The 18,649-nt window shown below is 38.0% G+C and overlaps 1 protein-coding gene across 1 annotated transcript in view; it reads left to right on the top strand.

Moving 5' to 3' along the window:
• LOC132820811 (E3 ubiquitin-protein ligase DZIP3-like) overlaps positions 1 to 18,649 on the top strand; it is a 131,168-nt gene that overhangs the window by 89,726 nt on the left and 22,793 nt on the right. The window contains exons 16-19 of the mRNA XM_060833126.1: positions 5,062 to 5,201; positions 10,029 to 10,097; positions 11,140 to 11,236; positions 17,036 to 17,139. Coding sequence (XP_060689109.1) covers positions 5,062 to 5,201; positions 10,029 to 10,097; positions 11,140 to 11,236; positions 17,036 to 17,139 — 410 coding nt within the window. The remainder of the gene's footprint in view (positions 1 to 5,061; positions 5,202 to 10,028; positions 10,098 to 11,139; positions 11,237 to 17,035; positions 17,140 to 18,649) is intronic.

Below are 18,649 nucleotides of genomic sequence, written 5' to 3'. Positions count from 1 at the left end.
CACCCGGAGGAAACCCACGCAGACACGGGGAGAACGTGCAAACTCCACACAGTCAGTCGCCTGAGTCGGGAATTGAACCCAGGTCTACAGGCGCTGTGAGGCAGCAGTGCTAACCACTGTGCCACCGTGCCGCCCCAAAATGATTGTTTCAGAATATCTTGTTTCTACAGCGTTGAGAAATTTTAACTATTTGATGCCATTCCAACTTTGGGGTCATGAAAAATTATCCTTTTAAATTTTTTAAGACCCTCACAAAGATGTTTTTGACATTCATGTTTTAAACACACAATGCAACTCTAAGCAGATGAATGCACAAACAGATTTGCCTTCGATTCTGGCATAGGAGACGATGAGTGTACATGCCTCTTGAAACATATGCAATGTAATATCTTGGTGACTTTGTCAAACATGGTGCCAATATGCAAATTACTGTACAAGAGAAAAGGACTTTTTAAATTTGTTCATGGTATGTGAGCCCTCCCTGACTCGGGCTGCATTTATCGCTCATCACTAATTGTCTTGAAGAATGTGGTCATGATTTGCCAAGTCAAACTGTTGCAGTTCTTGTGGTCATCCACAGTAATGCTAAGAAGAGAGATCCAGAAACACTGAAGAAACTGTGATATTGTTCCAAGTCACTCGGAGGGGAACTTGCAGGCGATGGTGTTGTTGTACATCTTCTGTCCTGTGCTACTAGGATTTGGAACGTGCTGTCGAAGGAGCATTGATCTGTTACTGCAGTGCAGTGGTATCCACTGCTGCCACTTTGCATTAATAGCAAAGGGAGTGAATATTGAAGGTGGTGGATGGGGTGACTGTCAAGTAAACTGTTTTGACTTGGATGCTGTCAAGTATTTGAGTGTTGTTGGAGCTACACATCCAGGCCAGTGAAGATTATTCCATTACTCTCCTGACTTGTGCCTTGTCGATCATAGAGAGGCACTAGGGAGTCAGAAAGTCAATTACAACACATTTCTAGCTTCTGACCTGCTCGTGTAGCATATTCACATTTGGCTAGTCCAATTCAATTTCTAATCTATGGTATTGCATAGAATGTTGTTAGTAGGGAATTTAGCAATGGTAATGTCATTGAATATCAGATTAGATTATGTCCTGTTGGAGGTGATCATTTTCTGGCACTTGGAGTTACTTGCTACTTATCAGTTCAGTCCTAGGTGTTGCTTATTTAATGTGGACTGCTTCATTATCTGGAGGGTCTTGAATGGTGCTAGAATTGTGGAATCATCAGCAAACATCTCCATTTCTGACTTTACAATGAAAGAAGTTGAAAATTGTTCAGCTTCGGACACAATCTAAAGGAACTCACATAGAGATGTCCTGGGACTGTGATGATCGACTTCGTTTGTGCCAGGCCTGACTCCAATTAGTGGAGAATTTTCTATTTCACACCCAATAATTCTAATTTTTCTTGGCTGTCCAATGTTACTCTTGGTTGAATGATGCCTTGATGTCAAGGGCAGTCACTTTCACATCAACTCTGAGGTTCAGCTCTTTTATTCATGAGGTCAAGGAATGTAATGAGGTCAAGAGCTGGGTGGACCTTGTGAACTGTAACTGAGTATCAGTGTGCAGGTTATTTCTTTACAAGTGCCACTTGAAAGCACTGTCAATAAATCCTTCTCTCTCGTTGCTGTTGATTGACATTGGTCTGATAGGGTAACACTTGGCTATATTGGATTTGTGCTGCTTCTTGTGCACAAATATAGCAGGGCAACTTTCCACATTGTTAGTAGATACCACTGTCTTAGCTGTATCAGAACAGGTTGGCTAGGTGTCTGGCAAGTTCTTGAGTGCAAGTTTGTCAGTACTGTTGCTAAGAATATTGTTAGGGTCTGTAGTCTTTGCAGTATCCAGTGTCTTGCTCATTTATTGATATCTCTTAGAATGAATCAGATTGAAGACCATTATTTGTGATACTGGGAGCCTCTGGTGGAAGTTGAGAAACATCATTCAATTGACATTTCTGCATGAAGATGGGTGCAAATGCTTCAGTTTTGTCTTTTGCACTCATGCTCTGTGTCCTCTCATTGTTGAAGATCAGGGCATTTCTCTAACCTAGAACATAGAACATAGAAAAATACAGCGCAGTACAGGCCCTTTGGCCCTCGATGTTGCACCGACCCAAGCCCACCTAACCTACACTAGCCCACTATCCTCCATATGCCTATCCAATGCCCGTTTAAATGCCCATAAAGAGGGAGAGTCCGTCACTGCTACTGGCAGGGCATTTCATGAACTCACGACTCGCTGAGTAAAGAATCTACCCCTAACATCTGTCCTATACCTACCACCCCTTAATTTAGAGCTATGCCCCCTCATAATAGCTGACTCCATACGTGGAAAAAGGTTCTCATGGTCAACCCTATCTAAACCCCTAATCATCTTGTACACCTCTATCAAGTCACCCTTAAACCTTCTTTTCTCCAATGAAAACAGCCCCAAGTGCCTCAACCTTTCCTCATACAATCTTCCTACCATACCAGGTAACATACTGGTAAACCTCCTCTGTCTCCAGTGCATCCACATCCTTCCTATAGTATGGCGACCAAAACTGCACACAATACTCCAGATGCGGCTGCACGAGAGTCATATACAACTGCAACATGACCTCAGGACTCCAAAACTCAATTCCTCTATCAATAAAAGCCATATTGATAGAGGCTTATGCCTTCTTTACAGCACTATTTACCTGGGTGGCAACTTTCAGAGATCTGTGCACATGGTCACCAAGATCCCTCTGCTCATCCACACTACTAAGTATCCGACCATTAGCCTAGTACCCCATCTTCTTGTTACTCTTACCTTGTTACTCCTACCTCCACCTCCTTATTTCATTATCCACCACCTTTCATTATTGGATGTAATAGGACTGTAGAGCTTAGAACTGATTCATTAGTTATGTAATCACTTAGCATGTCTATTGCATGCTGCTTCCACCTTCAGCATGCAATGCTGTGTTGTCACTTCACCAGGTTGATGCTTTGTTTTTAGATATGCCTGGTGCTATTCCAGCAAGCCCTTCTGTACTCTTCATTGAGCTAAGATTGGTTCATTTCCTGGCTTGGTGGGAATGGTAGAGTGAGATATGTGCCAGATTATAAGGTTAGGTTGTAGTTAAAAACAATTCTGCTACTACTGATGGCCTGAATGACTCATAGATGTTCACTCTTTAGTTTCTATATTTGTTCAAAGGCCTGTACTACTTAGCATAATGGTGCCAGAGAAGGCAAGAGAAGATTGGAAGTTATTTCCACAACAATTGTGAGATTGTCATTCCTACTAGTTCTTCTCTGGATAGGTGTATCTGCTGACAGTGAAAATAAGAGCAAGTAGATTTTTTTCCTTCTTCGTGGTTCTTTCACTCCCTGCCACAGACCAGTTTGAACCAATCTTGGTGATGAATACCGAAGTCCTCCAGTCAGAGCACACACTACCTTTGCTATCCTCAATACAAGTGAGTGTCAGGATGTTTGTTTACTTATGTTTGAATTGATGTCCACTATCAATGTTGAAGACTCAGGATAATTCTTCCTAACTGTCTGTCACTGCGCACCCACATCTTGTGGGTCCCTCCTGTTGGTCAGACAGGTATAGTGGTGTTTTCTCGGACATTATCTGCATGGTGTGCTTCCTTACCTGTGGCTGTTTCAGGCTTTTGCTTGACTAGTCTATGTTTTAGCACAAGCCCCAGATATTGAAATTTGAGGACTTTGCAGGGCATTGTTTTCTATTGTCTTTACATCAATTTACCCATGGGACGTGGGCATTAATTGTTCATTCCTTATTGCCTATGGGGCAATTAAGATTCAGCCACATTATTGTGGTCTGAATTTACATGTCGTGCAGGAAGGGTAAGGGTGGCTGATTTCCTTCCTTAAAGGATAGCGTAAACCAGACTTTTCTTACAATTGGCAGTGATTAGGTGGCCCCATTAGGCTAGCTTTTTACAGTACAAGAGCCAGGAGCAGGAATAGGCAATTCAGCTCCTCAGGCCTACTTCACCACTTAATATGATTGTGGCTGATCTTAACTCTGCCTGCTCCCTATATCCCTTCCACTCATTGCTAGTTAAAAATCTGTCTCTTCCTTAAATCTATTCAGCGTACTCTGGGGTAATGAATTCCACCGATTCACAATCCTTTGAGAGAAGTAATTCCTTCTCATCCATGTTTAAATCAGGCACCCCCTTCACCTAAAACTATAACTTCTCATTCTAGCTTGCCCCACAAAGGAAACATCTGCCCTATTGTCTACTTTGTCAATCCTGTCATGCACCTTCGATCTCTCAATTAGATCTTTAACTCTTCTAAACTCAATCTCAATCTTTCCTCATAAAACAAACCTTTCATCTCTGGGATTAATCACTTAAACCTTCTCTGAACTGTCTCTGATTCAATTACATCTTTACTCAAATAGGAAACAAAAACTGACAAGAGATTGAGCAGTTTAGACCTAGGCTTGTGCAAGTTTTGAAGGATGAGAGAAGTTCTAAGTAGGATATAATAAATAAGATATGGAGTCATGAGGCTTTAGAGAGGTTTGAAAGGAAGAATGAGATTTTAAAATGGAGGTACTATTTATCCAGTTCCCAATATGGGTCAGTAAGCACAAGTATAGTAAGTGAACAGGACTTGGTTTGTTTTGTAATACAGGTAGCAGAATTTTGGGTGATCTCAAGTTTACAAGGTTACAGCATGGGAAACTGGCCAGATATGTGTTAGCATGTTCAAATCTAGCAACAGCAAAGACATGGCATTTGTCAACAGCCTTAAAGGAAGTAGAAGTAGAAGTTAAACAAAGGGAAATTTAATTGTTTATATCCACTTAATGTCTAACAATTCCACCAGTCAATTGGTTTAGGACCATTTCCATTCACTACAGATTATAGAAATTGTTGTATTTTCATTTTTCCTTGTCAGGAAAGGGTTTCACAACTGTTAGGTTTCTGATCCCTAGTTTCTGCATGACTGTTCTCCTTTCAGTTGCATTTAATTAGTTTATTTAAAAGGTAAACTGCATTTTTTTTCTCCATTCCCCCAGAACCTCCAGCAAGAAATTCTAGCTATCCATCTTCAACTCCAGGAGGAATCTTGCAAAATAATCAAGGAAGAGAAAACTCATCAGATGCAGTTAATGAAAGTCAAAGAACAAATTAGAATCAAAAGATCTCAATTTGAAAGGTGCCGTTGCATTTTAAATTGAATACAATTCTTCAATTACTGTAGAAATTATGAAAATAATTATCAGTATATCAAGTCATATAGAGAAAGGTTAAAAAATGCCATGCTGCCAGAACATATAGTTTGAGCAAAACATTAATCAGTTGCATTTATTTGCATAATTCATAATTACACAAAAGAACATTCTTTATTCAGTCTCATAAATATTAAAATTATGGCTAAGTTTAGATCCTTTTTCAGACTTATTTAAATACGACTTGGATGCACTTTGTATTGGTATGTCTTGGCCCGACAGAAATGTGTCTCACCATCATGAGGAAAATGGAGGTTTTAAAACATGGGAAGTATGGAAAAATAGCAGCAGTTACATTCCTTTCAGACAAACTATTGATCAAAAGTCCTCTCGTGTGTCATTAATCGACTTGGCTTTCAAACAGAAACACATTGCACAGATTCATAAAGCAGTTGATGGGTTATGATTGCCTTTAACGCCTGACTTATACATCAAATAGTTTGCTAGTGATTTATTATAATCTAAGTTTGCTTTACTTCATGCTGACTTTTTCCTGACAGAGCTATGTACTTGAGACTGTATTGTGTATTGTTTTGATCTTGTTGGTAGTGGGAACAATGCATAACCTGTCCAACTTAGATATCTAGCCAGACATAAATGTTTGAGCTTCCACGTTCTTGACATATAAAACTATTCCCATTTGACTGAACAGAGTTGGCAAATACACCCCTTATTCTGCATTTTGTTGGTTAATTAAAAATGGATTTTCATTTGCATTGTGCACCTTACAAACAGTAAATCTCTGTATACTAAGTGAGCTTAGCGTTTTGTATTATTTTTCCCATCCCAATACTGAAATACTTTCAGAGTGATATTTTGACTGAGTTTCTAGGCTTTGTCACCAATTGGTTTCAGTGTGAAATTTGTTCATCCACTCAACTATGCATTACCCTTCTGTGTTCTGTCTCTTCACTACTCCTGAGTAACAATTATTTCTACATCAGCCCCCCACCCACCCAAACAAATCTTCAATATTTTCTATGCCAGCTTTTATGTCCAAACTCCTCACTTATTCATTTCCTTTAAGTAGTTTCAGATTTCTTTCAAATTTTACAAACCCTTTATCCCTTCTAAAAACTATATTATCACAACTAGCCATAAAAAGTGCTACAACGGATGTGCTTTCACATAAATCAACTAATTTCTCAATGTTGACTAGGTTTCAAACTTAATTGGTTATGAAGCATTCTGTGACATGCTGAAGTCAGAGAAAACCTTATATGAATGCAGCTTCTCTCTTTATATCTTCTGATTGTCCATATTGCATTAACCAATAATCAACATTGAATCTGGTCTGCAAATAAAGCAGCAATATAAAATCAAGATAATTGGAGCACACGTATACAGTGTAGTTCAATCCCCACTTAAGGTTACATATTCTGTCCTCAGTGTGAAATAATACTTTGATTTTGCATTGGGTCTGACTTTACTAAATGTCATTTTTTCAGCTTATTTTTGTCATAAGCTGTCTGTGGGCATTGACACAGCAAGTTTTCTTTTCCTCGACCATCCAAAAGGTTCCACACTTCCTACAGGGCATCTGTGAACAATCAACTAACTGTATGTTCCAACGAGAAATCATCAGTGATTAACACAGTGAGAACTAGGAAACATCTGTTAAAATATTCAATTTAATGTTAATTCTGATACAGAAAAATGAAGAGGAAGTGAAAGGAAGATTAAATTGAGAGAGAGATTAGAGAAAGACTTTTTTTAGTAAATTAAAAACTTAATCTACAATACTTGAGTTGAAGCAGTGGATTTCACTTTTGTAAAACTTAATTTCCAGTGCCAGAAATTTAATCGATAATAATTAAGACTTGCACATTATTTTACTTCGTGGAAAGGGTGCCACAGGTGGGTGAGTCCAGAACTAGGGAGCATTGTATAAAAGTTATGGATTGCCTTTTGGGATTTAAATAATTTTTTTCTCTCAGTGGGTTAGGAAGCTTTGGAACTTTGTGCCCCTGGAGGCAGAGTCATTAAATATTCTCGTTAGGCAAGAGAAAGTTCAAAAACAGATCAGCCGTGATCTTATTGAATATAGGAACAGATTCAAGGGGCCAAATGGTTACTTTCTCTGGGATTGCCAAGCTCAAAATTATTTCAGCAAATTTGGTCTACATCTGAGAGTTACGTACAACAACATTATGCTGTTCAGTACTTTTAAACAGGGAAACAAATATTGAGGTTCCAATTTTTGTTGAAGAAGAGCAACTTACAGATGTCTGTGTGAGGCAGACAGTGTGTTACTGGAAGTTGTCATATTTAAATAATCTGCACATAAAAATTAAAGGGAATTTTAGATCTGCATGTGACACTTGACTATGATAAAATTACACTATGTTATCAATGTTTCTCTTTTTTTTCTTTCAACCACACTATAAACATGCCTTAAATCCCAGGCTTGCCTTCAAAAAAGTGTCCATCTTGTGTTGATCCAATATCTGTGAAATAAAGATGTTCGCACTGAGCTGCATATTTTATCCAGTGAAGTTATATAGGGAGGATTGTAGAGTAGCGGTATATTCAATTGTCAATCAAACCAAGTAAACATGCAGCGAAGCCTGTATATTGGAGTTAAAATCAAAATGTCATGTGCATGTTGGGAGCAGGGGAATGCTGATGGTGGCATAGTTAGCTCTCCTGTGGAGAAAACTTCAGAATGAGTTGTGTTTAAGTGTTGTGTTTTAAATTTAAGAGATACACCACAGTTGTTTGCAATATCAGAGACAAAGAAGGTATTAATGATATGCCAACTATCCTACTATTTTCCGTAACAACCGAGGGAATAATAAATTCATCACCTTGCTTCAGAAGTAGGTGATTGCCTCAAATATAGAAAATGTTTGGTTAATAAGCCTATCGATGAGTCCCTGAATAGAGAAAAGTTTTAAGAGAGGAATATATATCCTACCTCTTAGCACATAAAGCATAGTATTATACCTATAAAGTATTCACTTAAATCTTGGAAGGAAAACTAGCCTAGTGGGATTCCATCCAGAAATTCATGCTTCCAACTAGATGTTAATCGAATGTTTGTAAAATATAACCATCAACAAATAAAGGCTGAAGCCGTTTCAACTGAAAAAATAATGGGGTGAAAATTGCAGGTAATTTAAAATGAATTTAAATAATGATAAAAGGATCAGTGCATCCTTCAATTTAGAATACATTCTAATATTTATAGATGGCAAAAAACTATCAATATGTGAATAATCAGTCATCTGTTTTTGTCCTATACATATGACAGAAATTTCAACCACGTCAGGAGGCAGCCCCACAATTACCCAAGAACAGTTAAGGTGTGAGTTTGTTGGCATGTTCCCATCTTCAGAATATGCCCAATTGGATGGAAAATTGCTACCCAACTGCAACTGCGATGTGTAATTTTTCAATCAGCAAGCAGTGCTCAGAAAAGACAGAACTTGCTTGAAAAGCTCAGCAGATCTAGCAGCATCTACGAAGAGAAACTGGTTCTGAGGAAGGGTCACCGGACCCAAAACGGTAACTCAGATTTCTCTTGACAGATGCTGACAGACCTGCTGAGCTTTTCCAGCAACTTCTGTCTTTGTTTCTGATTTACAGCTTCTGCAGTTCTTTTAGGTTTTATGCAGTGCTGAGAACTTGGCCAGCGATTGGAGGCAGTTTCCCCAGCCAGAGATCAAAAGGATGGCACTGTAGTTAGTTTTTAAAGCACCCCTCCACCCCACACATCTATGACGTAAATAATCATTGGGCTGACACTCTGGCAGCTGTGCCAAAAATGTTGTATTCTTTAAGAGGGCATCACCATTTTGAGATGCAATCTCTGTCCCTGATTCCCCCCCCCCCCCCACCCCCGACCACCACACCCGTTTTGTGTGTATCTGTCCCCCTCTCTCAGATGCACACATATATAGCTGTCCCTTTATGTGTTGAATAGGCTGTTAATGAAATCCAGCATTGAGTCCATCAGGATCCTTAACTGGACATGAATTAAAAACCTCCAGCATCTCTCTAAAAATTTAAAAACCACACAACACCAGGATATAGTCCAACAGGTTTATTTGGAAGCACTTGGTTTTTTGGTCAACAACCACCTGATGAAGGAACAGCACTCCGAAAGCTAGTGCCAAAATAAACTTGTTGGACTATAACCTGGTGTTGTGTGATTGTTAACTTCATACACCCCAGTCCAACACCGTCACCTGCAAATCATGACTCTAAAAATTGGTTAAGGTATCTGACACTGTGAACTGTACTCAAATTCTCCTAAAGTTGCAATTCCAACCCAGAATGAAAATTTTCTCTGTTTTAAAAAGCCTTTCTATGTTAAGCAAAAATAAGATGATTTTTTTCGTAAAAGAGTTATGAAATTTGCCTCTGAACTTCTTAAAGTAAAGGCACAGAAACTGCTAAAAGCTAAAGAAATAAAGCACCAATGATTTCGTCACTAAGTGATGTAACCAGGGACAGTATGTGTATAGCACATTGAAATTAATTCTTACTTTTCCAGCAAATACCATAGGCAAGGCAGGCAGAACAACCACTTTCTATGATAATTAAAAGTCAGTTCTCTATCAAATAATTGTATTTTTCAACTAGAACTAAATTTTTGCCCTATTGGATATATGATGCAAGTGTGATGTCTCTCAAAGTTGTGGCATGCCAGATGTATCCTAGATACAAGATTGTTATCGTGAATATAAATCAATGCTTCAGAATTCTCAGGGGCTATCATGAGGACAGCTAATGTACTTTATGTTTTTCAGAAATGAAAATTCAATTAAGAGCAAGAATGAGGAAATTGTAAAATTAAAACAAGAATTGCAAAAGGAACTGTAAGTACCAGAGTTTACAATCCTTGAAAGCATTTGAGTTTTGAACAATATAACTAATTTTCCAGTGATGATGAAAGTAACATTGCTAGGATTGATATAGTAATCCAAAGTAAATCTATAATCCTGACTAGACTTTCAAGTACAAAATCTAGATAAGAAATTTCATTATCTGGGTTCAATGAAGAAAAGGTGGAAGGTTTATTAAGGAGCAGATAAAATCTATTTCCCCCAAAAATTGTCAATTATAAAAAGAATGAAGCCTTCACTTTACAGAAAAGAAAAACCCAAATTTTAGGTCCCTGCCTTCCTTAGTGTTGCAACATAACCAATAAAGCCAGTAGTTTCTAGTGTGCACCTAGCAGTAAAATTACGATAAAGCCAAAACATTTAGATCAAGTGGAATCACGAATAGAAGACAGACTACCTGTTTTTTGATAGTTTCTTAGATATCTACAGTTTAGGAAAGAAGTCCTTCAGTCCATCAAGTCTTCATCAATAATCTTAGGAAAGCCAGGAAGTCAGAGAATGATGAGGAGTTTAAAATATTTGAATTTTGTACTATCATAATTTGGCACTGGTTTTAAATGAAACAGTAAACTGATTAGACAATAAGAAAATCGGGTGAACCTTCAAACAAGTGCCATGAAGATGTTGCCACACAATACATAGATATAGAAATAGATTGTGTGCAATTAAAATTCAATCATTAATTTATTTCTAAAAAGCACATAAGAAGGATGATCAATTCTAAAATGTGTAATTTTACACTGTTGTCTTAAGTAAAGTCCATACAGCTTTATATCCGTGAAATATATGTAAATTAAGTTGCCAATATGGATGAAACTTCAATATAACTTCTTATTTGACGACCTTTGGATTGCACAATGAACAAATGACAATTGACAACACGATAGGGGAATTGTTGCACTACAGTCTGTTAAATCTCTGACAAGTGCAGCATTTGAGTTGCCTCCATTAAGGGACAATAATCCATTTATCGCTTTGCAGCACACAAACTTAAGTATCCTTGACATTTTCACAGAGAACATTGGAGCCATGAAAAGATGCAGCTGGAGGGAGAGATTGCAATTGCGCAGCAAACTGAAAATGAAAATGTAAGGAAGGCAATCAGTCAGGAGGTGAGATACCTGGTCAAGTCTGGTCAAGGAATTGTTGAAGAGTACTTATTGATGCATGAATATTAATTGTTCATGCTGCATCAGTCTTCGTTTCAACTTAAGTCAAGTCTGTCAACAGAATAGCAGATGATTTAGCAATATACATTGAAACACAATTTTTGTTTCTAGTTCTTGAAATTTAACTTAGATTTAAGTGGTAACCAATGTGGTATTTGTTTCTGAGTTTGTTGTATGTTATGAACAATATGTTAGTTATTGTATTAGGACATAATGTTCTTGGGGGAGCTTTTATTCTGCATTCTGTGGCACCCAACAATACTGCTTTGCATTATTCCAAAAAAAAACAAGACAAAGTATCAGGTTTTTTTAAATGAAAGGTTGTGCTTTTGCATATCACAGAATAACAACCTGAGATGCCCTCAGTGGTTTATTTGTTAAAATGTCGTATTGGGTGGTACTGATCCTTACCAATTAAATTATTCCTATGTGTGATCCCTGATCTATGTATGGTGGTTATTGAAATTGAACTCATGAGTGCAGGATGCCTGAAGCTGAGAAGAAAATCATTAGGCAAAGCTCTCATTTTTATTAAGTCCTTAAACAATGTAAATTATTGCTAAAAAGCCTATGTGTGCAATTTTGAACTTTGTGCCAAAGCACAAGGCATCCTAGTACATGAAATGTTGCCATTGGAAAGCAGGGCAGCCCGTACTTTATACATTACTGCTGTTTGTTATAATCTGAAATTTATAAAGTTGCTAGGTTTTGAATCTGTGTCGTTAAATTTAAAGTAAAACAAATGGGGCCAAGTGACCTCTCCTGAAGGGGGTAAAGTTGAGTGGTTTGGTTTTTAGAGATCAGAGACAGGTATACATTGTTTTACTGGGACAGGGGTGCAAGGTATTTTTAGTGGGAGACAATGGCACAGCCTTTGTTTGAACAGTGGAGTCTGAGTGTCTCCAGGATGCTAGAAATGGTTTGAAAAATTTCACATCATAAACATTTGTGTAAAAAACTGTCCATTTAGTTCCTAAATGAAAGACTTGACCTCTCAATGATAGCTGATTAGCATTTGTGCTGAGATACAAGGCCAGTATGATTCATGTTCAGAGGGAGACAATGTAAAGGTCAGGTTATGTGCTTACTTAAAATGTCACTGACTATCTCCGTGTTTGAAATCTGCCTGGACCCAGCAGAGGGGGAATACATAGAAATTAAAAGGTTGTGGTTCACATGCAGGAATTCAGGGTTGAAGTTTATATTCAAATTGAAAAGCAAATTCCTGGGGAATTCAAATGAAGCTAAAAAAGTTGCCCAGCTGGTTAACAGCAAGTTTGGTAAAAGAAAGCCTCATACAGTTCTAAATAGGCAAGTTACTGGCTGAGGAAGGAAAAGCAGGATTGATTAGAAAAAATTGAGTGCCTACAGAAAAGACAGTAGAAAGTATTTTTACAATTAGGCTAATAAGAATCCAGGTATTCTATTCTGTGGTTTAAAGTACAAATTGCCAACAACAATGGTGTTTAAACAATAGTGTTTTCAGTCATATTTTCAGTAAACAGTTCAAAATATGAAATCCTCATATGTCATTCTTTAAGCTATTAACTCAAAGTTCAAAATTGTTTTTAAAAGTTACAAGTCTGTACAGGGATTGTAACATCTTAGATAAAAACTTATGATTAGGGTTAGGTCCTCCGTTGTACATCAAAATAGAATGTTAGTTTGAAAGGAATTAACTATGATTTGAAAGATTTGCTGGAATCCTTTTCAGAATGGAAGAAATCATTTTATCACTATTATTTCAAAACTACCATAATATACACTTAAAGTAATAGTCTTGATTTCTGCAAATATTTCTCCAGGACTGTTGATTAGAATTTTAGATTATAATTCTGCTATTGTTTTAGCATTTTCGACTCCTATTTCAGTCTACTAAGAATGCTCACCATTCCTTATCATCTGGAAATGCAAAGATAACCTTTCTCTAGTTTACTGCAAATGATCTTATTAAGGCCCATTGCCCATCTCATTCACTGTCACCTCCAATAATAAATATGAGGAGCTCAAATAATACTTAAGCATTAACATTGAGACAATCTAATCAGTTGCCTCTGTCACTTCCGTTGCTTTTCACTAACCCTCCAAACCAAACTTCGTCTGAAGTCCTCAGTTGACTTAGCAACTCATCTTTCTATAGTTTCTGTTCATGTACCAACAGATTCAGGAATAGTTTCTTCCTCAATATTATCAGACTTAATAGTGATCCTGTCATACATTAGAGTTGATCTTTCTCTGCACCTTCTCTGTAGTTGTAACAGTGTATTCTGCATTCTGTTCTATTACCTATACTTATGTAAGGTAAGATTTGTCTGGTTAGCATACAAAACAATACTTTTCACTGTATCTCAGTACATGTGACAATAATAAATCAAATCAAAATACCTCTTCATGTCCACTGTAAGCTCTTTTTAGCTATGACACTCAAATCCTACTTCCATGACTCTCTTCCCATTAAACTGATAGCCAACCAACTTCCTCTCCTATTCCTCTTGTTAGTCAATATTGTTAACAGTTCTGACCCTTCCAGCATTTTCCGTCTCCCCTTCAAACCTGTCATTATCATTCTTTTCAGACAGTAAGACATAAGAGCAGATGTTAGGCCATTCAGCCATTCTCGTGAACCTCCTCTGAACATGCTGCAGGGGCCAGTATATCCTTCCTGAGATATGGGGCCCAAAACTGTGCACAGTACTCCAATTGTGGTCTGACCAACGCCTTACAGAGCCTCAAAAGTACATCCCTGCTTTTATATTCAAGTCCTCTCAAAGTATTGCCATAATTGCATTTGCCTTCCTAACAACTGACTCAGCTGAAAATGTGTTGCTGGAAAAATGCAGCAGGTCAGGCAGCATCCAAGGAGCAGGAGATTCGACGTTTCGGGCATAAGCCCTTCTTCAGCTTATGCCCGAAATGTCGAATCTCCTGTTCCTTGGATGCTGCCTGACCTGCTGCGTTTCTCCAGCAACACATTTTCAGCTCTGATCTCCAGCATCTGCAGACCTCACTTTCTCCTCTAACAACTGACTCAATCTACAAGTTTACCTTGAGAGAATCCTGCACTAGAACTCCCAAGTCTCTTTACATTTCAGACTTCTGAATTTTCTCTTCTTCCTACCAAAGTGCATGACTTCACATTTTCCCACATTGTACTTCATCTGCCACTTCTTTGCCCACTCTCCTAACCTGTCTAAATCCTTCTGCTGCATCCTCAATGCTACCTGTTCCTCTCCCTATCTTTGTAACATCTAAAAACTTAGCCAGAACTTAGCAGTTCCTTCATCTAAATTGTTAATGTATAAAGTGAAAAATTGTGGTCCCAACACTGAGCCTTGTGGAACACCACTTGGCACCAACTGTTATCCTGAGAAAGACTCTTTTATCCCCATTCTCTGCTTTCTGCCAGACATCCAGATTTCTGTTCATGTTTGTGCCTTATCTCTACCACCATGTGCCCTTATCTTATTCAATAGTCTATTGTGCGGCACCTTGTTTTTCTTCAAAAAAAACCATGAACGTCATTATTCTTGTAAACCTCCAAACTCCCCCTCTAATTGTTCTTTCTTCTCCAAGGTGCTTAGAAAGTGTTGTCTTCACCCAAACCTGTGGCCATTTTTCCCATAACTCCATGTTGATTCATGTTTCTGCCCATATAACAGTACCTGTCGTGAGGATCGGCCACAGAAAACTTAAGTGCAGGTTCATGATCATTTTTACTGGTGAACATAGGGAGTGTCTGAGTTAAGCAGGCTAAAGCAGAACACACGATTATAGAAAAAAGTTTTTTTTATACACAGATACCATTCATTATTCAACTTTCAATCTTGTCAATATGTAATTATAAGCAGATGTCTGCAGATGCAAATAATCTAAGCGGGACCATTTTATTTTGCCCTAGTCTGGCTACATCTCTGGCACTCTGATATAACATGACTGTGACTAAGGTAATCAATCCCTTCTTCTTAACCACTCTTGATCAGCTGAAACCTTCATTCATGCCTTCATTACATTCAACCATTTCAATATACTCCTAGCTGGTCCCACTTTCCTCTGAAAAATTGACATCACCCAGTACCAGGTCCCATTCGCCTATCGCTTGCTGACTTACATTGTTTTTTTTTTGTCAAGCATCATTTTGATTTTCAAGTTTTGATTCTCATTTCAAATCCTTTCATGGCTTCATCCCTCTCTGCCTCTGTAACTTCCTCAAGCCCCTACAACTGCCACTAAGACTTCTCTTAAGATCCTAAGATACCTCTTCTGGAATACTGTGCCCAGTTTTGGTCACCCTGTTATAGAAAGGATATTACTAAGCTGGAGAGGGTTCAAAAGAGATTTACCAGGATGTTGCCAGGAATGAAGGGTTTGAGTTATAAAGAAAGGCTGGATAGGCTGGACTTTTCTCTCTGGAGTATAAGATGTTAAGGGGTGACCTTAAGAAGTTTATAAAATCATGAGGGGTTTAGATAAAGTAAATGGCAGGTGTCTTTTCCCTAGGTTGGAGGATTTCTAGGCTGAAGGTTATATTTTTAGGTACCAGAAGAAAAATTTTGAAAAGCCATCAGGTGCAATTTTTTTACACAGGGAGTGGATTGTGTGTACAATGAAATCCCAAAGGAAGTGGTGGATGCCGGTAAAGTTACAATGTTTAAAAGAAATTTAGATAAGTACAGGAATAAGAAATGTTTGAAGAGCTATGGGCCAAACGCAGACTACTTTGGGATTAAGTAGGCTTGGACTAAAGGGTTTCCGTGCTGTATGACTCTGTTCCTCGAACTCTGGTGTCTTGATCATCTTCAGTTTTGATCACTCCACCATAGGTGGCTGTACCTACATTGGCCTGGGGCCTAAGATCTGGAATTCCCTTCTTAAACGCCTTTGCCTTTATACTTCACATTTCACATTTTAGACAACCTTTAAAACATGCCTCTATGTTAAAACTTTTCACCTTCTGATCTGCTATCTACATTTGCACCTTGAAGTATTTTGTTATGTTAAAGGTATTTTGCAAATATAAGTTGTTAATGTTGTCAATTTCCTTTGTAAATCAGTTTCATTTCTTTAAGCACGAATACTTGTCAAACATCACAGTTTAGCTAATGTTGTTTACTTGTGGAATCACCACAAGACATTGAGAAAAATGAGTGATTGATGTTGATATATATTCACATAATAAGCTAGGTTAAAATTAAAAAAGATGGTCATAGTTACATAGGTCATTTTAATTCCCAGGAAACAGGTATATTTGAGTTAAGTGTGAGAATTCTAAATTGTCGAAATTTGAATTCCAAATCCAGTGCATCTCACAGGAATCTTGCCAGCTGAAAGGTGACAAGAATTTGTGGATTAAATTCACAACTACTTTTCTGTTACTGTATATGGGTGAAAAGAACATGAGTATCCATCAAGCTATTTTGTTAACATTGCCAGCAATCAGACTTTCTCCTGACACCCATTTGTTCCCCAACCTATGGTTTTCTCAACAAGCCCTCCCATCTCCTCCCCACCTTCCCCAATCAATCACTGCTTTTCTTTTCTTTTCTGACTGCTGATCATTAAGAACTTTTCTTTTAAAAGGTCATATTGACAAAAGTCTTTTATAGTCATAGAAATGCTTTCTGGAATATTTTAATATTTACCGGGGCAGTTAATATCCCTGTTGATTCCCTGGCTGTGATTTTTAATGATGTTCTCTATTAAAAACTAATTTGGAGCTAAAAGAAGGTTATGTTTCTGTTACAGAGTCTTTTGCTAGAAATGCGCAGGGATTTCTTACTCAGGAACCTAGAGGATGCCTTGCTGGAGGCAGAACACCAGCTGAGTATGCTTGCAGATGAGATGAGGAGGTATAATTGTTTTGACTTTAATTAATTCATTGTAATCTGACTACGGTTAAAAGACATTTGGATAGGTATGTGATTGGGAAGGGTTTAGAGAGATATCGGCCAGGTGCTGGCAAATGGGACTGGGATTAATTTAGGGTATCTGGCTGGCATGGACGAGTTGGTCTGAAGGGTCTGTTTCCATGCTGTACATCTATATGACTTTATTTAACTCAAAATTATAGACTTCTTATTGCAAATAACACGATGAAATTATTTCTCATAAATTCCATAGGCCAAGCTGGCATCAAGCTAACAACTAAAAGTTTAAATTGAACTCTCAAACTTTCTGACAAACATACTTTTAAATTTGGCTGCTTAAAAGTATCATTTCTTTTGTAGTTCCATTGTAGGCCTTTGGTTTAGCTGTATTTGGAACATGTTTCCCCAAGGCAATCCAAGGTAGCCTTGGATTTGGTAGTTTTGCAAAGGAAGACTCAAATAGGACTTAAACCATAATTTGTTTAAAAAAGATCTGAGGTGTGTTTTAGCCATAGGGCATCTTTTTTCCTGTCTTTACCAAACTGCCTTTCATAACACTTCTGGCATGTTATCTTTAAGAGCATAAGAAGTAAGGGCAGGTGTAGGCCATTGCCCCCCTCAAACCTGCTTTGCCATTTAATACATTCATGGCTCATTTTCAACCATAATTTTCACCTTCCCATCAACTCACTTTTGTATTCAAACATCTAGTTATCTTAGTCTTGAGTAGAATCAGTGACTGAGCAAAGTCCCTGCATCTGCCCTTTCTAAATTTCAAATATCTTTGAATGTTCAGTTCCTAGTCCTGGTCACCATGTAGCCATACTTCTGCAATGGTAATGAGATTATACCTAGCTGTGCCTTTAGATCATCTAATTTGTTGCAAGTGCTGCATACATTCAGGTAGAGTGCCCTTGATTTTGACTTTTAGACATTATTCCAGATTTAGTGTTTGTCTTTGCTTCTTCTGACTTATATCCTCTTGAGCATCTTCTTGACTTGTTGTAATGATCTTTTATTTTGTTCCAGTTTGGGTTACCCCTCAGGTTCCCATCTCCAGAAAAACTAGTTAAACTTGCCCCTACAGCACGAGCAAATCTTGCTGCAAACTTATCAACCTCAGCCCTATTAAGATGTCACCGTCCAGCTTGCACAGTTCCCACCTTTCCCAGAACTAGTCCCAATTCCTCAGAAATATAATGCCCTCCCTTCTGCACCAGTTCTCCCGTCACCTCCTGTTTTGATATTGATTCCCATATTGGACAGGTGTTGCTTTTTAATTTCCTTCCCTCCTTCTTAAAATTAACTTTCAGGTCCCTTATCCCTCTTTGAATTTACATTGTTCGTACCAATGTAGACCATGGCTTCTACATGATTTTCCTCCCCCAGAAGGATGTCCTGCAGCTGCTCTGTAACATCCTTGATCCTGGTACAGAAAGGCAACATACCATCCTCGAATCACCTTTACTGTGACAGAAATGCCTGTCTCATC

Source organism: Hemiscyllium ocellatum, chromosome 12 (genome assembly GCF_020745735.1).
Source record: "Hemiscyllium ocellatum isolate sHemOce1 chromosome 12, sHemOce1.pat.X.cur, whole genome shotgun sequence".
Classification (NCBI taxonomy): Eukaryota; Metazoa; Chordata; class Chondrichthyes; order Orectolobiformes; family Hemiscylliidae; genus Hemiscyllium; species Hemiscyllium ocellatum.
Note: the sequence above shows the minus strand (reverse complement) of the source record. Positions and strands in the feature narration are given on the sequence as shown.